At 43.6% G+C, this 25,681-nt stretch overlaps 1 protein-coding gene across 8 annotated transcripts; it reads right to left on the bottom strand.

Annotated features, from left to right (window-relative positions):
- Positions 1–830: 830 nt before the first annotated feature.
- On the bottom strand, positions 831–20,539 carry LOC113011262 (transcriptional repressor p66-alpha). 8 transcript variants are annotated; one of them, XM_026150717.2, is made up of 11 exons: positions 20,357–20,539; positions 10,899–11,413; positions 9,159–9,291; positions 8,778–8,906; positions 6,969–7,046; positions 6,736–6,855; positions 6,318–6,497; positions 4,181–4,439; positions 3,061–3,482; positions 2,708–2,966; positions 831–2,201 (listed from the first exon to the last, which is right to left on the bottom strand). In XM_026150717.2, the coding sequence occupies exons 2-11, from the start codon at positions 11,408–11,410 to the stop codon at positions 2,062–2,064; spliced, it is 2,232 nt and encodes a 743-aa protein (XP_026006502.1). In that variant the 5' UTR covers positions 11,411–11,413; positions 20,357–20,539; the 3' UTR covers positions 831–2,061. The 8 variants fall into 8 exon arrangements, with proteins under 8 accessions (XP_026006502.1, XP_026006503.1, XP_080149480.1 ...); XM_026150718.2 differs by having other exon boundaries at positions 20,064–20,361; XM_080293354.1 differs by having other exon boundaries at positions 6,318–6,473; positions 20,064–20,361.
- Between the last annotated feature and the right edge of the window lie 5,142 nt (positions 20,540–25,681).

The raw sequence follows: 25,681 nt of genomic DNA, 5'->3' as shown, positions 1-25,681 counted from the left end.
TGATGTGTTACCCTGTTGGAAGCAGCCATCAGAAGGCGGGCACACTGTGGTTTTAAAGGTACGGATATGGTCAACAACAATACTCAGGTAGGCTGTGATGTTTAAATGATGCACAGTTGGTACATTGGAGCATAAAGAGCACAGAGAATACATCCCCCACATCAAGACACCACCATCAGCCTGATCTGCTGATACAAGGCAGTGTGGATCCATAAATTCATGTTGTTTATACCAAGTTCTGACTCCAACATCTTAAGAAATCTTGATTCATCAGCCCAGGCAATATTTTTCCAATCTTCTATTGGCCAATTTTAATGGAGTCATGCAACCTGCAGCCTTAGTTTGCTGTTCTGATCTGACAGGAATAATACCTGATGTGGTCTTCTGCTGCTGTAGCCCGTCTGCTTCAAGGTTGGAGTGGTGTGGTTCACCGATGCTCTTCTGTAGCCCTTTGTTGAAATGAGTGCTTAAAGCTGTCTGGCCATTCTTTAGACTCCATCTGATCTCTAACATCAGAGTATTTTCTTCAACAGAAATGCTGTTCACTGGATCCCAGTAGATTAGCAGTTTGTGAAATATGCCAGCCAGTTTGGCACCAACAACTGTGCTGCATTCAGTCCCTTAAAAAAATAAAATCGCCCTTCTTCCTCATTCTAACGCTCAAATTAAACTTCAGCAGGTCATCCTGACCACATCTACATGCATAGTTGCTACCATGTGAATGAATAGATATTTGTTAACAGCATACGTATGAATTTCGATTCTAGGCCCATAAGAGCAAAAATGTCACAGAGACAGTGATATCCCAAAACAGCAAATGAAAGCAGCAGTTTAAAATGTAATATTTTTTATTATTTATTTCAGGAGCTAGGAAAAAAGTAAACCAAATAAATTTAAACATAACTTTGTACATTGCAATTAAAATGACTGGAAAGCAGAGAAATTATGCATTATGGTGAGGGGCACAAGATAACGATGGTCTTGTGTAATCCAGAGTCTTAATCTTAATTGTGTGATCACGCAACTCTTTAACTGTGTAATCCAGGAAGCTGGAAGATGTTTCCTTTAAGGACTGAGTCGAGGCTACATGTAGCCCGTGTCTCACGTGGACAATGGATAAATATCGGAGGCAAGATTTCTGGCTCCAGTGTGGCGAATTCAGCTCCTTCAGAGTTTTGCATTTTCTCAGTGATGATGTAACACTCAAAATAATCTTACAATGTTGACAATATAAAATAAGCAAATTACAGATGGTAATTACAGATGAATTAAGCAATGACACCACGCTTCTTCAGCTAAGGTGCAAAATGGGCTTAAGGATAGGCATGCTGTTAAACAGGAAAAAAAAGAAAGAAAAGAAAAAACAAAGCTAGAATAATCTTCATTTGTGGAAACCACATTATACTGAGTGATCTTAACCATCAGTCCAAGAAAAAAAAAAAAAAAAAAAAAAAAAGGAAAAACAAAAACACAAAAATAACTTACGGTAAATACAAAGTAAACTCAAACCTTTAACTACATGGGTGGTGTAATGAAAATTTTACAACTTGGTAATTTTGCTTTTACTTAAAATAAATGTGTATTTTGTCGAACGTGAACTCTTGGGTGTGATACAACTATTCAAGTGTCAAAAGGTTGGGTGCGTTTCACCCACATCATGGCAGAAAAGGGCTAACAAGCCTCAAACAGAATGCTTATTTTTATCAAAGGTACTCGCAGCAGACATAACCGTCTATCGTACATCATCATTTGAACGACCCTGTCTGGAGGACAGAGCCCAGAGGAAGCCCTTCAAGTATTTTCTTCTCTGCCCAGTCAAATCAAAATGGTTTCTGCACAATTATCAAATAACGATGAACCCCAAAAGAAGAAAAAAAAAAACATTGGAAAATAAGCAAAACTAAAACAAGAATCATACAAAGGTATTAATTAAGGAACGTTTCTTCACTTTGAGAGATTGTAATTGCTTAACAAGTCCTGCGGGGGCGCTGTGGACCGTATTATTGGAGCTGAGGAACTTGGGAAAAAAACTAGTAAATGAGTAGCGGAGTACGGCTTCGACTATTTCCACGCGTTTGCAGTCTGCGAGATTGACGAGCGAGAGGGGATCATGTCCAGCAGGTACTCCCTCTGGCGAGCGTCCACTGTGGCTGATGTCTTGTGACCCGTCAGGCTGGGGTTCACGTAGGCCATGGTCACTCCTGTGAACATGCAGCAGAGCGGCAGGTCAGGTCAGGGCGTGGAAAAGAACTGCGGCGTTACGTCTAATGATTTCGAAAAACACTGTATGATTGTGTAACACCTGAATGTAAAGCCACCCACGGCTCCATAACGCACGGACAGACACCAAGGAAAAACGAATGAGAGTTATGCGCTAATCTAACACACAGTAGTGAGACCCAGGAAAAAGTATTAAAACCACCAAACTGAGGGATTACAGCAGGAAAACAGATTCATTTCCAGAAGGGGTGGGGGTGGGGTGGGGGGTGCCTTGTCCGAAAACATTTCCTATTCATCATTTTCTTTCTAACGTGTAAGATTACAGTGATCACAATTTTTTTCTCTTTAGAAAGAAGACAAATTAATGATAAAAATAAAAAAAAAAGTTGGATTTGGGGTGTCAAAGGATTGCTTTTGGACCAGACAGGAATTTGACAGAGAGCAGATGTCAGGCGTCAGAGTTGGGCTGGTATTAATGTGAGTCTACCTGTGTTGCTGCTGCTCTGCTTCTTCCATGCAGTGGATGAGGCACTACCTCCGCTGATAATCCTGTGGCCGCGGATTCCACTGCTGCTCACCTTTGAACTCTGCACAGAGCGGTGGGAAACATGGGCGTGCTTACCTGGCCGGCTGACCAAAGCCGCGGCCGCCACTGCGCTCTGCAGCTGGGAGGTGGAGGAAAAGGAGTGGGGGATGCCTCTCACCCCCACTGATGAGACACCGTGGGACAGGTGGCCCTGTGAGCTCTGAGGGAGGAGACACAAAAAGGCTGTTTGAGCTACGGCAGCTTTGACTCTACAGGTGTTCTCTGAAAAAAAGAGAACAAAACCTGATTCCAACCTGCTTGATGGAGTGATGATGAATGAGGTTTCCTCGGCTGGCCTGGTGGTGGTGCTGGAGGGAGGACACTCTGGCCTGAACTTGCTTCAGCTGCTGAGCCACCAGATGCTCTGCCTTCAGTGATGAAGAGGCAGATGAAGCAGATGATGAGGTACTGTGGGAGACTGGTGAAGATGTCTGCTGAATTATACGCTGCTCTATTTCTTGCTCTTGCTGCAGTGCTTTGACAAAGGCGGCTTTCAGCCTATTGGTATGCTCAGCTTTCAAAGCCTTTTTCTGGTTAGATGACATGCAGTCTTCACAGAGCACCGCCCCGCCTTTCGTCTTGTCCTGCCTCCAACGGCAGGTGAAGTCAGTGTTGCACTGGCTGCAGATGAAAGGTTCTCTGATGGTGGGCTTGGGCAGGGCTACACCCGTTTTTCCTGGTTGGAAACAGAGACAGGAAGCCCAGAGGCAATGAGCAAAGACAGAGCAGTGTGGCATCAAATAAGCACTGAAGAAAAACAGACACAAGCAGACAGATGTTTAAATCCTGGGTGATAGTGGAGATGTCTTCACTCGGAACAATAGAAACAAAAATAAGCAGGCCAATTAGTAACAGGGGGAGGACAGCAACTAATCGCTATTTTCATTTTCATTACTGAGGAACATGACAGTTATTTTCCTAATTAATCAGTTAATTGCTTGCTTGCCCCAAAATGTCTATCAATATTTCCCAAAGCTGATCGTGATACCACAAAATTGCTGTGTAGCCAGAGATACTCGTTTTACTACCATATAAAATAAAAAGATGTTTGTTTTCTTATTTCGGATTATGTGATTGTTTCAATTGCTTTTAGGCAGATAATATAAGCAAGAAGTATTCTTACATGATGTACATACTGTGAATGCCTGCTTTTGAAACCTTAATAAAAAATATAAATTAAAAAAAAAATAAAAAAAAAATAAAAAAGAACAAACTGTTAAAACCTAATTGCTGCAAAAGGAGACCGATTGGCAACCCTGATTATGAATGCCTTTAGTGATCACGTCTCATTGTTGTTCTGTAGAACCACAGCTCAGTTCACCTCTATAACAACAAAACAAAGCAAAGCACCAAAAGCTAAAAATCCACACATACCTCTGTGGATGGTATCCAGCAGATTCTGCACCACTTCTTCCAGTCCCACCAGGTAGATGAATTCATTATTGGCTGCAGAGGGCAGGAAGTTGAACTCTGGGGCAGGTGGCTTGGGTGGAGGGATCTCCAAGAGGGTCTTCTCCAGCTGCTTCCGCAGCGCGAGTTTAGCTGCAGCCTGACGGCTTGCCGGAGAGTCATTCAGACCCACCACAGACACACCGCTTCCTAGGGAAGAGCCCTTCAAACTGGATGAAGAGGCCTGCGTAAACAAGCAAAGACAGGAAGAAACACATGGTGTAAATATTCAGCCCCGACCACAATAGTGTCTCAAAGCTCTGTCACAATGTATTTCACATTTGTGCCAATGTCAAATACAACACAATACACAAAATCTGACTCATCTGATGATCTGACTACAAAAATACCTGCTACTTATCAAAGATGCTGACTTCACACACACGCACCTGGTCAGTCAACCTACTTTATTCCCCGGACTTTATCGTTACTCTTTGCCTGTTGGTTCTCCAGAAAAAGTCTGTTATGGGTGACTGTGCCATGTTCTCCTGTAGTCAGAAGTGTCCTGTTTAAGAGGCACCAGCATAACGGCCAACTGTCCTGGCCAGAGGACCCTTCTCTACGATTGGTTAGCCTGGCTCAAAATGAACTCTCCATTGCAGTAACTACACATTCTGAACAGTCTAATCTATGTTTCAAATTCATTGCTTCAGTAGCAAGGCTAAGCTGGTCAAATGAGTGATGAAGCGCATCATCTGCCTGAGCACAGTTTGTGAGCCTGAGCATCAACAGGCTTCAGAGTTTTTATTCGAACATTAATCAATTTCTTCCAAGTTTAATTGAGGACTGGGAGAACTTGCTGTCTGCCACCTAATGCAGCCCTGTGGAAAAATAAGCTGGCAGAACCTCCTTTAGCGGCAATAACATGATGTAATCATTTTCTGCATGACTTCCTCAGTCTGTCATATTGCTGTGGAGGAATTTTGTCCCACGCTTTCATTTATGCACAGCTCTCTTAAGGTCCCACCGTAGCATTTCACAGTCTGCCTGAGGTCTGGACTTTGACTGGGCCATTGCAACACCCGATTCTTTCCTTTTTCACTCATTCTGTTGTAGATTTGATCATTGTTCTGTTGCATGACACAACTTGAACCAAGCTTTATCTGTCAGATAGACGGCCTCACATTTAGCTCTAGAATACTTTGGTATACAGAAGTGTTCACGCTCCACTCAGTGACCAGGAAACCATCACCCCTCCACCAGCGTGCTTCGCAGTTGGTATGCCGATATGCTGTGTTTGGTTTTCGCTAAATATGGTGAAACATTTCCACTTTGACCTTGTCTGTCCAAAGCACATCATTGTTTTTTGAGGTTTCTGAGCATTGCACAGTCTGACCTTGAATTTGCTGGGACGACCACTCCTGAGTAGATTGTGACATTGTGTGTGTTCACACACACCTAAATGCTCCACACCAGCAAACTGCCAAAACCCGTTTTCATAAAGGTGCTCACGCTTACTGATGATCAATTAACCAAGTGCATCTGATCAGGCTGCTACATGCATTCTGAATTCCTATTGAAATGGGCAGTGTTCATTTTCACATGACTGTACATCTACAGGCTGACGGTACATCTTAGTCAACCTGTTTCCCCTACAAGTAACAGTTTCCATTAACCGCCCGGCTTCCTATGGACTGGTAGATAAGGGTTCTTATTTGTTTTATTTTCAAAACTAAATGTGAGCTAACCAACAGTTTAGACTTCACTTTTTGTACATTCTGCATACTTGATTGCACCTCAGCGTTGTAGATAATCAATGAAAGAAGTAGTTATTGAGTGAATCATTCAAGATTTCTGACTGAATTCCCATCAGTTAAATTTAGGATTCTTTGTGATATTAAATGCTGAAGGCAACACATACACCAACGTGCAGTGGCTACAGCTTTCTCAGTTATAATCAGGAGCAATTTGAACTCTACACATATCAAATTTAGACAAAGTAACAAAACTTTAACTTCATAGTATAATACATCCTACGCTTCCAGCCTGGAAGAGTGAATCACTTCTCTGCCCACTCTTGTTTTGTTTTTTTTTTACATTGAGGGACCGGTGACATACTAACCAGCGTGCTGCCGACTCTGATGAGGCCTGGTTGGATCATTCCTCTCTGGCCCTGGGCGTCAGAGTTCCGGGGACCCAACAGCAGAGGAGGAGGACCAGACCCCGAGCCTCCAGAGGCAGCCAGCTGTTGCTGCTGCTGCTGGCGGAGAGCCTGAATCTGCTGTGGAGACACAGAGATGGGCTAACCACGACAATGAGACGGGCAACACAGACACAAAGGTAGCGGAGGACGAGGAAAGGACATCAAAAAGCACCAAAGCAAAGAACACACAGAAAGAGAGGGAGGCGCAAAGAGAGAACATAAGTCCTACGTTTAAATATAACCTTTTCCCTATAGTCTGTCTCTTTAAGACAGCACTACCACGAAACACCTTTAGGCTATAATTAACTTGACAAGGATGAGTTTTCCCATGACTCACCTGTGCCCCTCTAACCAGAGGTGGCATGATGATCTGGGAGCCATGTTTAGACGAAATCTGCTGCCCTCCTCTCACCAGGGGTGGAGGGATGACAGTACCCGAACTCCTCCCTGTCAAAATCTGGTTTAAAGAAGAAAAAGTTAAAAAAAAAAACACCGTGAGAAGTGGCATCAACTATAGTGCAACTGTGCTTTCAAACAAATAATGTGCATGTGTGATATTAGTGTATTAACCTGTGGAGAGCCTTTACTGCTTGCAATTGTTCCTCGAATTAGAGGAGGAGGAGCAGATGAGCCAGATAAACCTGAGGGCTGAAAAACAACGTACAGAGATATTAAACTGAAACGATGCTTCACTCTGCTGAACAGCACAAGCTTAGATAAACCAAATCGCATCGTCAATCAACATATAAACAGCGGCTGTCCCTGTCAACGACATGAACTGCATGTAACACATGGTTTATCTGCACCATCAAGGCATCACCTGCATTATTCAACAGTTATCATGGCTTTAACCTATATATTTGAATAAAACCTGACCGAGAGTCGTTATCACTTTTTAAAATCGTTTATTTATTTTGTTATGTAATAATTATGAGGCTGTTGTCATGGTTACTGTCAGTTTTACTTAATAGAAGTTGCAAATTAGTGTGGTTTGTTGTGTCATCTTTCTGTAACCAACGTTTTTCATAAATGTATTTAATCACATAGTCTGTACGTAAACAACAGATTCCTACCACAGTGACTTGAGCCGTTGGACAGTGCTCTGCTGTTTCCAGCATTTTGGATTCATCCGATTTCATTTTGGATGGATTTGACACATAAATCAAAGACACTGCACGCTCATGCAGTAGCAACCCTAACGTATACATCACAAAATGAACATTGTGTTCCTCCCCCAGCCCCTCTGCTGGACATTAGAAAGAATGCAGGTTTTAGCCACTTCTGCATTGGCTTCACATTTTCGACCCATCTTTTCTCTGCCTTCTGTGCATCACCTTTGACAAGTTTGACTTTAGTCATTTACAACAAATTATCATCAAAAGAAAAAGAAAATGTGCAGACGACTCGTATAATCTGAAGCTGTAGGTGAGAGATTGTAGGAGAGGCTTTTAATGTTAAGGGCCAATTTGTAGCTGCTGCTGCTCCCTTACAAACTCACATTGTGGGTTGATGTCTTTTAGACTTGACTCCTTTTTCTAACCTGATGCGTGTAACACAATACTGAAAATTCAATAAATGAATTAAAATATTGTGAATATAATGAACTAGAGGGCTGATCTCATATGTGTTAGCCAAATGACCGTACATTAAATCAGCTCAACCTAGAAATCATCCAACACTGAACACACCTTTGACCTCCCAACTGGCTCAGTCACATGAGTGACAGGAACCCCCTTGCCTCTGCTGACTGTATTGAATTTTCACACAGGCTACCAATTGCAAGTTGGGGTTATTAAAAGTGCACACCCATGACCGCTTTTGATCGCAAAGTGATTGCACAGGTCACCTGATATGAGGCAAACCTTTCTGCAAACAGTTGCAGTCTAACTCTCAGAGAGTCGAAGGTTGGCAAATAACTGCTGTCTGATTTATACATGCATCAATCTGAACAAGTTTTGTCAATGAGCACACTCAGGGGACTCGACTCAGCTGGTTATATTCTTGTTGAACAGGAAGTCTGCTGAGCACAAATGTTAAAGAGTTAAAGTGAGCTTCTTTTTTTATGTAGAGGGCAACAAATGTGATTTTCAATGATTTATCGCTGTTAATTGCTGTATTATCAGAAACAGATAAAATTGCCAACATGAACACATTCAAATGCAGTCAGATAGACTGACTGTATTATGGTAACATTTATGGGAGATTTTAGTGACAGCGTTGGGATACTTCACAATCCACAGAAAACTGTGCAGGAACTAGAAGAGAATCACTAAAGATCAATGACCTGTTGGCAGATTTGTAATATTATCCCATCAATATCTATCCCTACACGTGGAAGAGTGCAATGATGTGTTGATGTGGGCGAAAGCTGCTAGTTACCTTCTGCAGAGTGTCCCTCTGAATTTGGCTCTGCCGCAGTTTCTTCAGCAGCACGAGCTTGGCCTCCTCCAGTCTCAGCTCCTCCTTCAGCTGCTTAATGATACGCTCCCTCTCAGCTGGGCTGCTCTTCTACATTCAACAGAGCACAGCGGCACGTTACAAAAAAATAAATTTAAAAAAAAAAAAAAAAAAAATGAAATCCCTTCAGGTTACTGAACATCCCCTGATTCCTCTGAGTCCTCAATCCACCTCTAACCACACAGTGCAACATCTCTGAGGTCCAAACTTGCACCCCCAGTACTAAAATCTATAAAAGCTCACAGCTAAGTGAGTCTCGAGCTCTCATCTTCCAATGCACGATTTCTGACTTTGGTCTCTCACCATGAGCAAGTCCGTGTCCAGCTCTTTAAAGTGGCTGAGCCCGTTCATCGGTGGACTAGGGGAGTCATTATCTGACAAAATGATGACGTCATCATCTTCAGGGGATGGAGGGCGCTTCTCTCTTTTTATACTCCTGGACAAAAATAAATAAATAAATAAATGTTAATAACAGCATTTAAATTGATGTTTCTGTACGGATTACATCCAGTGTGTTCCTTCAGTACTTTGAGGGATGTTATAATCATCCTACTCCACAGCTTGACCATTTCACTTCTTTCTATCCTCTCTCTATTCTAGTCAAAATTCAAAAGATGCATCATTTGAATGTGTTGTGCATGAATGTGTATACTCTTGAAACATCAGCATCCCCAGTGAAAAATCACAAATGTGATTTGAGTTTAAAGACAGGATTTAGCTGCGCCGTTCGAGTTCGCAGTGGCAGATCCGGATAGGTTGAGAAGCTTCAGAATGTGTATGGCAGTTTGAAGGAAGATAAAGCACAACTCGACCGCTTCAAGTATTGGCAGCCATTACTAATGCCTGTATTTAAGGAGGTCTGCTCCTCAACCACAAATATAATTTATGACCACAGGTTTATCCTCTTCGCTGTAATCTAACAAGTCCAGACAGCGCTCCGCACAGCTTCTATTCATATCGAAGGTTTACCAGCAACAAGGGGAACAGGCTTAAATGCCAAGGAGGGGCAAGGTGTGACTGACTTAAAGCTCCGGTGAAGGTCTTTAAGTCACAATGAAACGGCTGCTTGAGAGCACGCATTTCCTGTTGAAACAGGATACTGTGGGCAGGCGTTTGAAGCATTTGGAGTTGACCTGCATTCGCGTAAACTCGTCACACAAGGCACGCTAAGCAAATCTTGGAGAATTTTGGGATCAGTCATCACTTTTATCTACAAAACCACATCGTTATGCACATTTTACTCATGGCCTCCCCTCCAAACACTTACAGCTCCTACTGCAAAGTGACTAGTTGAGCTGCAGGCTATATGTGAGAGTAGATGACCTAAATACTTTGACTAGTGGCACTCAAAGACTGAAGGGCAGGAGGAATGCTCCTGTTAAAATAAGACAGGCCTTATGATTGCACAGATTATGCATTTCTGTGAAGCATAAGAATTTGGTAAAGTCAACAAATGACGACACGCGGCCCGTCTCTTCTCCTCGCCGTCTTTTTTTTTTTGTGTCTGTCTGTGTGTTTATTCATGTGTGTATTAGTCTCTCCTGAGGGCTTAGCGCCATCATCACTTCCTGTGGATTAATCACTTCTCTTCCAAAGAAGTCACGTGACCTCAAAGTCATCATCACGTGACACGTTCACTTTTCCTCTCATCTCTCCCCCCCCCTCCCCCTCCCCTCACTGTTCCTTCCACTGTGGAAACCATGGCAACAACCGGCTGGAACCAGTTTGTGACACACACGGCTTCATTTTGTGTTCGGGGAGTTTTTAGGGTTCAGGTGGTGGAGAGGGGGGAAAATGGAGGTAGAGCAAAAGTTCAGCATCACCTCTGAGCCACAAACACACACACGCAGCAGGATTACAAAAGTAACTTTGAAACATTTTTAGCCCGTTCATATTCAAACAAGGTGCCATTTGTCCTTTTCTAAAACCCCATAAGTGGGTTTTTAGAACAAAAAGTCTAGACAAGGAGCCGGCAGTGCTTCAGAAAAGCCACAAGGCACCTTCACATTATTATTTTTGTGTTTACTGTGAACCGTTTCTCACCCTTTGGTGGTGCTCATGTCCACGGGCTGCTCTCCTGTCTGAACTTCAACCTTAATAGTGGCCTTTACTTCCCCTGCGGCCAGCATGCCGCCGGACGCCTTTGGCTCCGCCTGCCGGACGCGGCTCCTTGTGTCCATTGCCCTTGCTTTGTCATTGCAGTCAGTCCGATTGTCTGAGCCGGGTTCGACCACCTCCTGTCTCTGGGACCAATTCCGATCATCCTTCACCGGCTGGGAGGTCAAGGGTAACACTAAAGATAACGGCAAAGGGCTCTGATCCTGCTCCTGCTCCTTGTCATGCTCTAATCCGGGCCTAGTCCGGCTCTGACCATCCTGTGCCAGAATAAGGTCAGGCTTAGGTTTAGTTGGGGTCTGTGTTGGCGATTCAGACGGGTCCAGTTTAGGTTTTTTGCTTTCATTGTCGGCATCGGAGGTTTCTACAGACTGTGGGGCAGCCTCCCTCTCCAGCGCCCTCTTCTGGCTGCGTGTCTGGCGGACAGCCTCCTCAGACATCCCCTGTAAATAGAAAGAAGAAGAATAACAGTGTTACGTGACGTGTTCAATAGTCAAGCAGGATCCCAAAATGACACGAAAACAAAAAAAAGTTTACATTGAAAATAGGGAGCATAAAAACTCCAGGAAAAGGAAATGTCCATTTTTATTGTATGAAGTTGGAAAAACACCACTTAGGTATATTTAAGATTCTACTCAGTCAAAAAAACAGAACTTTTAAAATCATATTTCCATTTCTAAAAGAACTGAAAGTGAAAGTCCTTGTATTTAATTTACATTACCCATTTATAGTCACATGCTTATGGCCTACATCAGGGTCAACGTAAATATATATATTTATAAAAATAAAAACTTAAAAAAATGTGAATAAACTACCTCAAAGTGTTTTGAGTGGATATGTCTGATGTTGGGTGAGACAAAATTTAAACACCACCCCTCAGCTGCACTTTTCCAGCTCATGGCTGCGTCACATACCACCTTGTTTTCCACTGGACACTCCCTTTTTGCCTTGACTGACTATGATCGTATGATATTAGGCACAGCCGTATTGCCGCCTCATTGGCAGATCTTTATGTGACTTTACACTTGCCAGCCCTTTTTAACTTCTCATTAACACTGTTATCTAATCACTCAACACGGCAGCGACTCAGTTTATTTAGGCATGTACACATGGTCAAGACAATCTGCTGAAGTTCAAACTGAGAATGAGATTGAGAAAGAAAGGGGATTTAAGTAACTTTGAATGTAACGTTGCTGTTGCTCCCACAGGGGTTGGCCTGAGTATTTCAGAAACTGCTGGGATTTTCCTACACAACCATTTCTAGTGTTTACAGAGAATGGTCCGAAAAAGAGAAAATATCCCGTGGGCAGCAGTTCTCGGAGTAAAAACGCGTTGTTAATGCCAGAGGTCAGAGGAGAATGGCCAGACTGCTTTGAGCTGACAGGAAAGCAACACTAACTTGTTACAACCAAGGTATGCAGAGGATCTCTGAATGCACAACATATCAAACCTTCGAGCAGATTTGATACAGCAGCAGAAGACCACACCGGGTGAATCTAAGAACAGTAAACTGAGACTTCACACAGGATCACTGAAAGTGCACAACAGGAGGCTGCCTGGTTCTATGAGGCTCGATTTCTGTTTCAGCAATCAGATGGTTGGGTCAGACTAAATAACATGAAAGCATTGAACCATCCTGGCTTATACCACTGATTCACAGTGGTCATAGAGTAATGGTATGGAGGATATTCTCTTGGCACGTTTTGGATCCCACAGTATTAACTGAGCATGGCTTAATTTTATGATCAGTGTACCCTTATACAAATCTCAAATAAAAGCTCAAACTGGTTTCTGACTGGTTAAACATGACAATGAGTTCACTGAACGGGAGGGTCACATCATGGACGTGCAGCTACAAAAATCTACAGCAACTGTGTGACACATCAGTATGGCCCAAAATCTGAGGAATGTTTCCAAAAGACAGACAGACTACACTAGCAAATTGGATGTATTCTGTCAGTGACTGGTTGTTTTCCATTTCATCTACTCTGCATTTATCCTATTGAGTGTGTAGCGTTTGATGTTTTACAGTGACCCTGATGTGAGCTATAAGGTAAAATATGTCGGCCAATTAATAAAGTGCTGCCGGAACTTTAATTTCTTCTGATCGCACATCCTTAATGTGGTAATCTCAGGCACACAGCTCTGAGTGCAAGTGCAACAGCCTCACCCAGCTGCTCTTCAAACTTCCTGTTAGTGAGGGGCAGCCAATCAGAAGAAAGCTATCTTATAAGGAAAGGTGATAAACCAGCTTATTTCAGACAGTGGATGAATTGAGGGGCTGCACCGAGTAAGACAGATAAAGGTTATGATGAACTGTTAGAAGAAAAATAACAGAGCCCCTTTTATTTAGGCTCTAGCCCAAGTCACATGTCATTCTCACAAGGCTAACGCGGTAGGAGAAACCTGCAGGTCTATTACCCAATAATAAATTAAGGTGTCTATTTTACCCCAACTGCATTTGCGATTGTCCTCGTGTTGTTCAATAATGACGCAGACAAGACTGACCTTGAACCAGCTGCAGGGGACATGCTCTAAAAATGGCACCCAGACAAAACATCTTGGATTATCACGGTCACATAGCCAAGATGTTGACTCAAGTATAATTCCAAAACATCCCATTCTCCAAATCTCAGTCTAGACTAAAAGCCAGGAGAAAGGGGGACACTAGGAAAAATATGGGCGTACTCAGAAAGTGCTCAAGTGTTCAGGGCAAAATAGAAAATCAAAAAATGCACTTGAGAGAAGCAGAAAGGTCTTTTGAAAGACTGCAAAGAGAAAAAAAAAATGCTGCAGAGAGATAAAACATCTATGACAACATCGTAATCAAATCAGAGTTAAAGGGACTTGGGGTAGAGCGAAAATTCACTGGAGCATGAATTCTGTTCAAATATTCATAACAACTCATGAATCCACATATTTTAGAAATGTACGTATTCACGTGGAGGGATTTTTCATTGGCTGCGAGGAGCTCACGATGCGTATACAACTCTTTCTGAGTGGAGCACCATATCCATTACTGTCCAATATCCCCTGAACACCAGATTCAATCCCCACCAGATGTTGACATGGCAGCAGTAGTGGAGATGAGGACATACAGCGGCTCGCTCTGTCAGGCGGACGAGCATTACAGAGTGCACTTGTGCCCTCGCAGAAGTGCACCAGTACATGGCACATAGTGTCACACATTATCCCTACAGTAGCTGCTCTGAATCACTCAGAGTCGGGTCAGAAATGAGAGCGGACGCACGGGATGACGGCAGATACTCCACATCAGTCAATACATGCTGATGGTTTTGATAATGGCCTATCAAACTGTTTGGCTGTACATCTCTGATGCACTTTTCATATCAGTGGATATTGACCCATTTATCCATAATAGCATCCTGTGCACTAAGAAAAGACTTACAAAAGGGTCAATCATCCCACTGATGACTCTGGATTTGGGCACGTGCCTCTGAGGTGTTTTCTGCCCCATCAAGTACACATGATGCTGTAATATCTAAACACCAATATGCCTAAATATAGGTATAGTGTGAGATTATAAAGACAGAATATGACTCATAATTTCCATTACTAGTGGTGCTGATTATGCCGCGTACTTACATACTGTAGTTTGGTACAAGAATGATGCTGGTGATATGATCACAAAGGATTTACTCAGAAATTTTTATATCCAGAGCAATAGCAAAAAGCCAGGTAAGGCTCGCTATTGTTCACTGTGTACACACTCATTGAATTGGTTATTATTGAATGTGTAAAAAGGCAAATGTTGATCCATATGGCATGCTACACACAGAGAGTAGACAACCTGTGCTCAAAGTTCACAGGATCTCAAACAGACAGCACATTCAGAGATGCACAAAGGATCTTGCTCTCTGCTGGAAGAGCATGAAGAAGCAGCAGTGCACCGCAGTTATGTACTTATGCATATTTATGTCTTTATGTTACAGAATCAAGAGCCAGTCCTCCCAGGACTGTGGAGGCCCTCAGTCTGCCCAGCGACGCGCCACAGGAAGCTACGTTCCTTTTTTTGTTTTGTTTTTTTGGAAGGGTGTGGGAAGGAGGAGGGGGGGGGGGGGGGGTTCGCTACAATTAACCCTTACAACCTGGAGTACTTCTCCGTAACACACACACCGTATGCGCTTCCAACCCCTCCTCCCCTTCCTGTTCTCAGAACGGCTATGGCGGCGAGCAATGAGCGCACTTAATGTATCCATCATGCACACATACAAAATGCACGCAGGGTGACAATGCAGCATGCAGAGCAATCACCTGATAGCAGAGAGCTGACTAAGTTTTTATAATACTCTGACATCACTGAGACACACATGACATGACCCTTCCCAGGATTCAGTGGGACACACAAAGCACTTTTCCTGAGAACCGGTTTAAACCGGTTAGCTTGTGTGTGTGTGTGTGTGTGTGTGACTCTGTCAGTGTGTGTGCGTGTGTGTGTGTATGACAGAGAGAAGCTAAAGCTGGTTTTAACCCTTCAGGTGCTGGAGCAGGCGCAGGGCTTCCACACTGACGGCCATTATACAGTGTGTGCGTATGTGTGTTTGTGTGTGTGGTGTGGCGGGGGTGGGGTGTTGTGATGACATTATTAATTTCTGGCGCATATAGCTGTGAAATGATGCTGCTGGAAGGAATTAGACATGGGGAACGCCACCCATCCCCGCACCAACCTTACACGGGCACTGACCCCATCTTTGTAATGGGGGATCTTTAATGGCTGGCAGGTTTCACATTTCATCTTCATGGCAGTTTACACACACAATTCCTTCAAACCCTCTTCGCGCACACACACACACACACACACACACACACACACCCAAGAACTTGACATCACATGCAACCAGTGCAAAACCTCTGAAAGCAACCGAAAGCAAAACTGAACTTTACATGTCTCACAAATTCAGGCTATATAGCCAAACTTAACTGCTCACTTTTCACACACACACACACTAAGAGGAAAAGCTACACTGTCCACTTCAATATTACACTTGTTACAGCAGCAGGCGGAGTGATTAGTGTCATGGTATGATCTGAATCACATTGTATACAACATTATCCTGTTAAATATTCAAATCAGATGGAAATCCTCAAACAGCATTAAACGACACTGCAAAGACTTGACAGCACAGCGAGAGATCGCGCTCATAATTCTCACAGCGGCTGGGCTGACTGGTTGATTGTCACTTCTTTAGTACATTTTCACCAGACCAAAGGTTTACCATCTGCATTTCTTCCCAAAGTAGAAACATTCACTTGATTTCGACCAGAAGCTGCACTGTCCCTTTGGTGTCTGGTGAAAAGAAGTTACATTTTTCTGTCCTTGAATGATAACGCCATTTTTTCCCCCACTAGTACCTACTCGACTCAACTCTACTCGACACTTAGGTGGTAGTACCTGGTACTTTGCTAGTATCTACTTAGCCGGGGTTCTAAGCGAGCTGAAAATGTAATGTCAACAGACTGCATGCCACTGACTGGCCAGAAAATGATGTCATTGGATGAGTCATGAGAGAGACTCCTTTGCAAGAATCAAACTCGTCATTTTTGAACCCCGGATACAAGGAAAAAGACTCCACACTAACCGACACTGTCCACCAACGACGAGGTGCAGACGATGTCCTCCATTGTTGTGTTGTTTTGTGCCGCATACTCACAGTGTGATGGCATTCAATTGCAATGGAAAACGACCGAAACCGATTCGAGTCGAGCAGAGTAGGTGCTAATCTAAAAGAGCCACATGAGCCACCCAACTGAAGCCCATTAGATATTAGACAAAAACATCTGAATGCACACTGTCGTTGCATTACTAAAACTCTTTATCAGTGTTTTTAAAAAAGGGTAACATAAACAGCTGTAATTTAATGACATTGAAGAACAAAGTTAATCCAAGATTCTGCAGGTTTTGCAAAATGTAATGTCTTGCAGTTTCGTCCTAAAGCCACAAGTCTGTACTTGTAAAACTAGACTTCAGTTGGTCTTCCAGTTTTACAGGGACACAACAATGTAGGAAAACACGGCATCACTGCTGCTTTCAGAGACACATTTTCCAAAATGATGGCAATTTTGATTTTTTTTCCAATAAAGTTGCCGTGTGCACACTGTGCTTTCCAACATTTAGTTGTGTTTTGGAGGTTTCCATGTGCACACTACAAGAATGCCCACAAGACTGGTCCTCTAACAAGTCCTGCCCATGTCACTATATTGTTTAAGAAGTGACCATTAATGAGAATTGACGTGGCCCATACATCCGTGTAAGACGCCTGACCAACAGTAATACGAACGGCACATATGCAAGTTGACTCAGTGTCCAGAAAGTTGCCAATCCAACTCTGGTCAGCTGTCTCAAATGCCTGATATACATTTGAATCCTTTTTGTGACATTTCTCCAATCAAACCCAATCATCTCATTAACAACTGGAGTGTATTTAAATCACAGTGATCACTGCCACATTATCAAGGTGCAAAGTGCTACTTTAATCTAGCATCAGGTTCCTACCACTATCAGGGTTTTGTCTTCTCTGTCTTTTTCTCCTGCTATGAGGCAGTTATTTATCACATTGATCCTGTCAGCTATCAGTCAATCATCTTCACTCACACCAGCAGCCTCGCTCTCAATTATCACTGATGTCCACCTTTACATGCAGTATGTGTTCAGCACTTTATTTACCCACGAGAGACCTTTTACCCTGTGAACACATATTTCTACATCACACGGGGGCTTCAGGAAACCGTGCAACTATGCGGCCACTCTACCTTGGAAAACTGCTGAACCAGCAAAGTATTCGTTTCCATTACCTGGTTGCATCTGTCAGAATAACAAATGATAGCAATGATAGTGTCTGTGCACTAACTAAAAAGCAAAACCTTCGCGGCCCCACTCACAATAGAAGAATGTCATCGGAGGTGTATGCTTAAATAAGATGTTGCTTTGGAGCTAGTTATGGCCAAAGCTCACTTTTGTGGGTCACTGACTTGCTCAGTTAAATAACTTCAGATCTTGAGAGCTCAGAGCTTCACACAGCAGCATCTACACGAAACGAACTGAAAAGGCAATTAGGGAGCAACTTGCTCCACACGTATTTGATGACGTCTCTGATGTTTGACCAAACAGGTCGCCCTGTGACCCCCAGTAGTTATGTGGAGCAGCTCAAAATGTGGCTAGCAGATGACCCTTTACAGAACAGTAGCTGACTGCACAACAGCCCTGAACCAGCCTTGTGTGTCTGTGTGTGTGTGAGAGACATCGCTGGAACAGTGCTTTCTGGAATGGCTGAAAATTCATGCGCTGTTTCTGACTCACTCAGTCTTGTCATTTGAATACAAACAACACAATCACTCTGGGGTGGATAGTACTACTACTGCATCACGCTGCAGATGCACAGTTTCTACACAGGAAGGACAGGTAGCTCAACAGCCAAAGCGCTCCCCTCTCCTCTGAGTGTGCAGGTTGCCTTCACTAAAGGCAACCTGCACACTGTTGACATGTAAATAATGCTTTACAGGGCCTTTGTTCACACAAACAAGCGAGGGTTCATTCCAGATCACCACAAAGAGGCAATAAAAGTCTCCTAAAAGCAGCAGCTCGCTTTTGCAACAATGCCATCCCCAGCTTACATGGCATGCATGGGACTTTTAAGTGGCTGCATTGTGTTGCAATGAGAACTAACAGAAACTGATAGGAATCGGACAGAAAACCTAGATTTGTTTTTATAGCTGTCTTAGTCTTACAATAGTAAGACTTTTAACCACATATTTGTAGATTTTTGGATCATTTTCACAAGCCGTCTTAATTTTATAATAATTATTTTTTAATGAATAAAAGACGATTATGTAGCTTAACAAGAAGAACTTCACTGCAGTAACTCTGATTGTGGCTCACACTTTCAGGCATTAATGCTACTTGGAAAGCAAGTTGATACAAGTCAGCAGACATTAGTCAGCTATGTCCTCTGCAGGTGACGGTATGCAATAAGACGCTGAAAATCAATCAACTGCAAAACTAATTAAGTAATTAACCAATTAAAGGCTACACGATCACGACTCAGCAAGAGTAACCAGTGCCGTCACAACACGGCGTCAGTCCGCGTGTGGCTCGCTGCACACACCATGAGCAACGCCGGCTTCCGTCACGTTCAGCCATTAGATATCCCCACGTTTTAAATCCACCTCAGCGCGTCCGCATGAACGGACGGCACAAATTTAGCGGCGAACTGGTGTGACGGCAGAAATCCTGAGCCCACAGCTTTGTCCCGAAGCGCTGCAAAAACTCGTGCTGTGGAAATGTGTGCACGCGCCTGTGTGTGTGCGTGCGTGCTCCTGTCTGGCTGAGAGGAAGAGACAGAGAGGGGAGTGTGTGCGGTGTGTGTGAGAGTGTGTGTGTGTGTTCAGCTTTAAGAGGAGGAAGACTACGGTTGTCACAGAGAGAAGTAGGAAGATTAGCTACCAGATAGCAGAACCAATACTGGTGCCACGGGGCTTAAAGCGGGCAGCGGCGTCGACCATTAACGTTTCCAGCCGCCAGTACACAGTCCAAAAAACCAAACTCAGCCCTTTAAAAACTAAACCCAGCCCACACTTACATGTGCAACTAGCCGGCTTTTTTATTATTGACACCGCCTCGGAGGAGGTGTGCGTGTTATTAGTTAGCGAGCTAACATTAGCTACATCGCACAAACAAAAACACGAAGCCACTTTTAGCTCGGATAAAGGCACTCGGTGTGTGTGACCACCAGCGGCTGCCGGACACTTTAAGCCAAACTACTGAAAGTCCTCCGAGCCGGGGCAAGCCGCTCGTCAACATGACCCCCACACAACCAGAACCGAACCCGAATCGTTGACCTGGCTCGCACCCCCGATGCGGGACAGCCGTCGAGCTCAAAAAGGACCCCCAAACTTTCGCGATACTGCCCTAAAAGTGCGGCTTCAGGAGGCTCACCGGGACGGTTTACCTGTCTGTCCCCTCCCGAGGAAAAACCTCCGAGTCGGAACTCATAAATTTCATCGACCGGCCCACGGACTGAGCCGCCGCCGCCGACGACCGTCGAGCCGCTGGCGATGTAACGTTGTAATCCTTACCTCGTTAAACGACTTCTACCGCACCAAATCAAGTCCAGCCATCACATTTACTCGCCGGTGCTCCTGAGGAAACATTAAATAAAAGAAATTTTGGCTGAGCGAGCCCCCCCTCTTCTCCTCCCCAGTGCTCAACCTTTGGCTCTGCGGAGAAGTGTTACTTTTCAACAGCCCATCAGCTTCTTTATCGTCACAGATAGGTGGAGGAAAACCTGGCTCCTCTCGACGAGTCCGAATAAAAGGCTCCTCTCGATCCCCTCACTAAAAAAACTTCAGCTTCACATAAGTCAACTTACTCGGTAGCTTTGTCTCCCGTTCTTCGCCGATGGTCGACCAAGGAATGTTTAATCTGCAGTTAACCTCGATAAATCGTTGCTTTTTTTTGAAATCCAGGGGATATCCTCTTTTTTCGGCCCTCCCCGCTGCCGCGTCTGTTGCCAAATAATGCGCCTCAACACACATGGAGCCGCTGCGTCCTCTTAGTGGGCATGCGCACCTCGCCATACCAGGGCGACCGGATCACATCATGTAAGTCACTGACCACGGAGGGCCAAAGCAGGACGACAATGTCAGGGCCCCCCGGGGTCCCCGGAGTGACCCGTGAGTGTACCAGCAAGTGTACAGATCCCCTCCAATACACACTCACACACGCACACACAGTTACAGTACTGACCCATGAATATGTAAAACACCACATATTTCATCCCAAACACTCACTAGCATCCTCTTTGAATCACCACAGCTTCTACGGTGGCTCTAACTCCAAGTCAGGACTCAACTCACAGATGCCAGAGTGGCTTTATTGCCAGCCTTATGAGCACGGTGACACAAGTAACGCTTCAAACTTAGCATGTGGACAAATAATCAATTTGCACACAAAACAAAGCGGACAGCAGCTGCAAGAGCGAGGAGACAATCCGCTCAACTGCACCCGAGCCCGGACCCTTAAAGGTCTCCAAAGTGCAAGCAAATGCTGATTTATTTCTACTTAAAGTACATTATGAGCTTAATGGGGGTGGTCCTGTTTTATTTCATAATGTTGAATCTGTGCCTGGCAGAGGCGAATGTGACTAAATTGATTTATCAAACCCTTATTTATTAATTTTTTATTTTTTTTTTGCTATGTTGTGCTGATGTAGTCCATATAGACACGTATTTAATCACGTTAGTGGTTCATGTTGTCTTTACATGCCTGATTAAAGCTCAGATTGTTCACATTCATACAGTCAATGAGTGATGCATAGTAAACATGCAACCCAGCAGTTTAATGTTTGCATTGTACATGATGGTTTGCAGGGTTTAATGGCGGCGAGGGCAGCTGCAACCCCCCCAGACTTAGATAGATGTCATGTGGGGAGTAAATATACATATAAATACTCCATAAACACATTGTCTGCTGAGCTCAGTCTGTGATCTTCTACAAGCAAAGTCAGCGCCATGTTTACCTTCAGTGTCTCTACAGCAGTAGTGCATCAGCGTCACATCCTCAGCATCGTGTAATTATCCGGCCTCACATTTGTCTCCCTGACCTCAAATTATGATCTAAGGTAACCATCCTCACTTATCTCCTGATTCAGAGTCACTGTGTGCAGCAGCATGTGATGCAACTCAGAATAGATCCAAGTCCTGAACCCAAACATTAAGGCTATTTGTGTCTCTCTTTACAGTGAAGAAGGTGTGTGTGTGGTGGGGGGGGCACAGAGGAGGTTTGCTTTAAAGAGCGGTCAGCCAGCCCTGCAGTTAGAATCAGATCCAAACATGCAAGTCCAGAGCACTCTCAGCTGGGTTATACTATGCCAGTGACAGAGTCCCTTCTGTAAAAGCTCCAGCTGGCGTGCTCTTTCATGACAAGACCTGCATCGCTTCAAAGCATCCCTGTGAACTGAACTCATCCTCATTCGTCCACTACCGTGCATATAAATGGACATCCATATGTAAACGTGTGTGTGCCTGGAATACAGCGATCTAAGTACGACAGAAGTCCATAAAGACTGAGCGGGAGCGGGAGTGCTAGCCTCCAGGTGGGTGCAGAGGGGGGTGGTTAGAAGTGCTTTGTCAGCCTCACCCTCCCATTCTTTAAATGACAACAAAAAGAGCTCTCTCTCTAGATGTTGCTGTGTCATCGGGTCTGATTGTTTCTGTCCCCTCATCCCACTGTTCCATCTCCTGAGGCTACAGATTGTCTCGTGTAAAGCAATCACATCTGTAGCAAGGGAGCCATCTTCACATAATCACCCAGCACAAAGAAAAAAAATCAAATTAAGATGAAGGGGGGGGGGAGGCGGTCTTGAGTTTACAGGTTGTGATGAATCTTTCTGTAAATATTGCTCCTCCTCCTCCAGCAGACCCATAGAGAAGAACTGCGTTATCCCAGCTCTATTAAAAAACAATCAGGGCTGTGAGTTGCACTTGAGAACACTGAAGTCATCTCTTCTGTGTTATTTCTGGTCACTTTCTGCAACCCCTGGGGGAAGTTTTTCCAAGCCACAAGTCAAAGCACTTTGAATGAAAAGACTTCAAAGCGGAGCGGTCCACCTCTGGAAGAGGTCTACAAGGTGGAAGCCTTGCCAGACTTTTTTTTTTGTTTTTTTAGGATACATAAACTGAAGATATTAGATGTCTGCTATTGACATTTAGTGAACATTTGCTTTTAGGATATAAAATACAGAAAATACAGTTCACTTGGGACAGGCTTGGACTGACTGACTGATTTCATCAAACAAATCAGTACATTTATGTTAATGACAACGTTGTATCCTGGTAGATATATGAGTGATTCACTACCCCTCCAACAGGAGGGCGTTATGACAATAAATGAGTGAAATCTTGGAGACTTTGGGTGTCTTTGGGTTTTATTCTCACATTGTGTGGACAGTGTTACACACACACACACACACACACACACACACACACACACACACACTAATTGGCTGATTCATCATTTAATCAAAGTGGATAATTAACCAAACGAACAACCTTGAAGTGAGTACTATTGACAAAGTGTGAAGCCAGAGACTTAATAAGGCTTATTGGGTTACATACATGCTTGTCATGTGATCTATGTTAGAAGTGTAAATAGCTTGTTTAAATAGGCTGGACCTGTTAAGTAACAAAGTAGCTCATAAAGATTATTAAACCAAGCAGATTTTATTCTCACACACACACACACACACACACACACACACACACACACACACACACACACACACACACACACACACACACACACACACATATATTTATATATATATATATATATATATATATATATATATATATATATATATACATATATATATATATATATATATAATTGATATGCTAGTAGGAATGGTGTTTATTAAGGTCAGGATTGTACACTCTGCAAGGTTTTACAGGTCCAGTCCAGGTGGAAAGGGTTCAGCTCAGAAATCATAGTGAGGCGAGGCCAGCCTGCAGCTCCTCTCTCCGTGTGGAGCAGGCCTAATGGCCGCCCGTTACGACATGACAGCTTCAACTTAATCCTCATTAAGCACTGTAACAATGCAGGAAGTAGCAGCAGCAGTCACGATTAGGCGGGCTCACTATTTGGCAGGAAATGGCTCCTTTCAGCAGCTACGTCCAAGACACCTAGAGCGTCCCAAAAGTTTTCACTTCTCACTGTAACCTCCTCCTCCTTCGGTGGAGACAGTCACCCGGCGGCATCGGTGCACGAAGGAATAAAGGAGGAGAGAGGGGGTGGGTGTAGGTGTACTGGGATCAGATTGACTAGAAATCAGGTATTGAGAAAAGATGAGCTTTTGTAAGGGGGTCTCCGATGAATGCCGGTATCTGCGTCAGGCTGCCTAACCTCATGTTCGTGGGTGGAAATTTCGTGCTTTTTCTGAACGCGGACAAAGGCAACTGCGCATCAAGTTAACACGCATGCACACATTTAGAGAACAGAAGGAGTTATTTGATCATTTTCACATTAAACAAGTTATAAATTTGAAGTCAGGGCGCAGATGTTTGCTGTTCCTGTGAATTCATTTGTAAAAGCTTTGAAGGATTCATGATTCCCACCCTGCTGGCCTTTCTCCAACTTGCGTAAAAATCAATTTAAGCGTCTTTAAAGAGGAAAATGAGTCTACGGGCGTGCCGATCTGACATAACCACCTATAAGAAAGGGATCTATTAAACCAACTCAGCCTGACACCAATTAAGTGTTCATTCAATGTTTTAGGGGTTTCATTGGTGCTATAGGGTCCTCACCAGTTTACATTGTAAACTGCGCTGATGTTGCACCATCTTTCTAACGTGTGAATGATTACTGTCTGTTCTCTAATCAGATTACGCAGATGAAGTTTGGCGTAATCACGGTGATAAAAATGTAATGGAGTCTCCACCGCGCGAGCGCATGTGTGTGTCTGTCTCCCTCTGTGGCAGGACTCTGCAGGCTGGCTGCTCACTGAACAGTGAAACCTTGTCTCCCTCTGCCCCCGGTGTGCCTTCATGTCCTACCTCACATGCATGCCTTACCTCAGCAGAGAAGACAGATGGCTGATTTTCAAAATAACTGCTCCAAATTCATCATCCAGAGTGAATGATGGGCTGTAGGTGTAAAGTGGTGGACGTGTAGCTTTTTAATTTTGTGTACTGAGGTTTGAGAATATGTTGTGGCACACATTTTCACTTTTCACATCTTCTGCAACTCATTCACCAAAATGAAGAGGTTTTAAAAGTGGACCCAGCTTTCACCACACCTGAAACACGAGACCTTTGTTGGCTTTTTGTCTGAGCAGGTGATGGTCTTCACTTCCCTTGTGGTCCTGATGTCATTCACACTTTTCATGCGCTGCAAAGATATTATTAACACATACAGCGGTTATGTACAGCAGTAGGCTTAATGTGAAATTACTATTTTCTATTCACTGTTCTCACTCCTACATAAGGATGCATATACTGTAGTTTTTCACACCATAACCTTTTCTCCTTAAATTAATCAAATGTAAGATTCATGTCTGTCTTTTAAGCATGTCTTAACCTCCAGGTCACCTGTCACCCATCATGGTTAGGTTTATTGAACCTACTAAAGAAGCAAACTAGAAGATAGTACCTATTAAATTTATCTTCATACAGTGGGGTTGCAATTTTTCTATTAAAAGTTTTTCAGTTTGGGTGATTAAAACAGATAAATTCTATTAAAAAATAAAACTATCCCAGTCTTTAGATGGTCAACCGGCTCCAGAAGATGGAAAAACTTGTCATTTCCACACACACAAGTAAAAAAAAAGAAGAACAAATCCAAGTTGAATCATAGAGAAATAAACTCCAGCATGGTGGCTTTAACAAACTCTTCTGGTTGATTTTCACTCATCCCCCCCGGCCCCTGCCCCATGGTTGTCCATGCTTCCCCAGGACTGGCCGTTAGGCCCACACCACAGCTCGGAATCCGCTGCATTAATCAAACATCATCTCAGGCGTTCATAAAACGTCAAACCCTTTTAGAAGACAGGCTGTATAATTAAAATCAGGTCTTGTGGTTGAACTTAACTTCTGTGTGGACTTGGAGAATTCTTTGCAAAACAGCTCTTTGACTTTACGTCACGCACAAAGTTTTGGGTTTCACATTTTTTGGTGCATTTTCCTCCACTACGATCCAT

The sequence above is a fragment of the Astatotilapia calliptera genome, chromosome 18 (genome assembly GCF_964374335.1).
Source record: "Astatotilapia calliptera chromosome 18, fAstCal68.1, whole genome shotgun sequence".
NCBI lineage: Eukaryota > Metazoa > Chordata > Actinopteri > Cichliformes > Cichlidae > Astatotilapia > Astatotilapia calliptera.
Note: the sequence above shows the minus strand (reverse complement) of the source record. Positions and strands in the feature narration are given on the sequence as shown.

Bases quoted from the DNA above. Each gene is read 5' to 3' on its own strand.
- LOC113011262 (XM_080293351.1), bottom strand. The intron at 8,907-9,158 runs GTGAGAGACCAA...TGTTGAATGTAG, and splicing joins TGGACACGGACTTGCTCATG to AAGAGCAGCCCAGCTGAGAG. The intron at 4,440-6,317 runs GTTAGTATGTCA...TTGTTTACGCAG, and splicing joins TCAGAGTCGGCAGCACGCTG to GCCTCTTCATCCAGTTTGAA.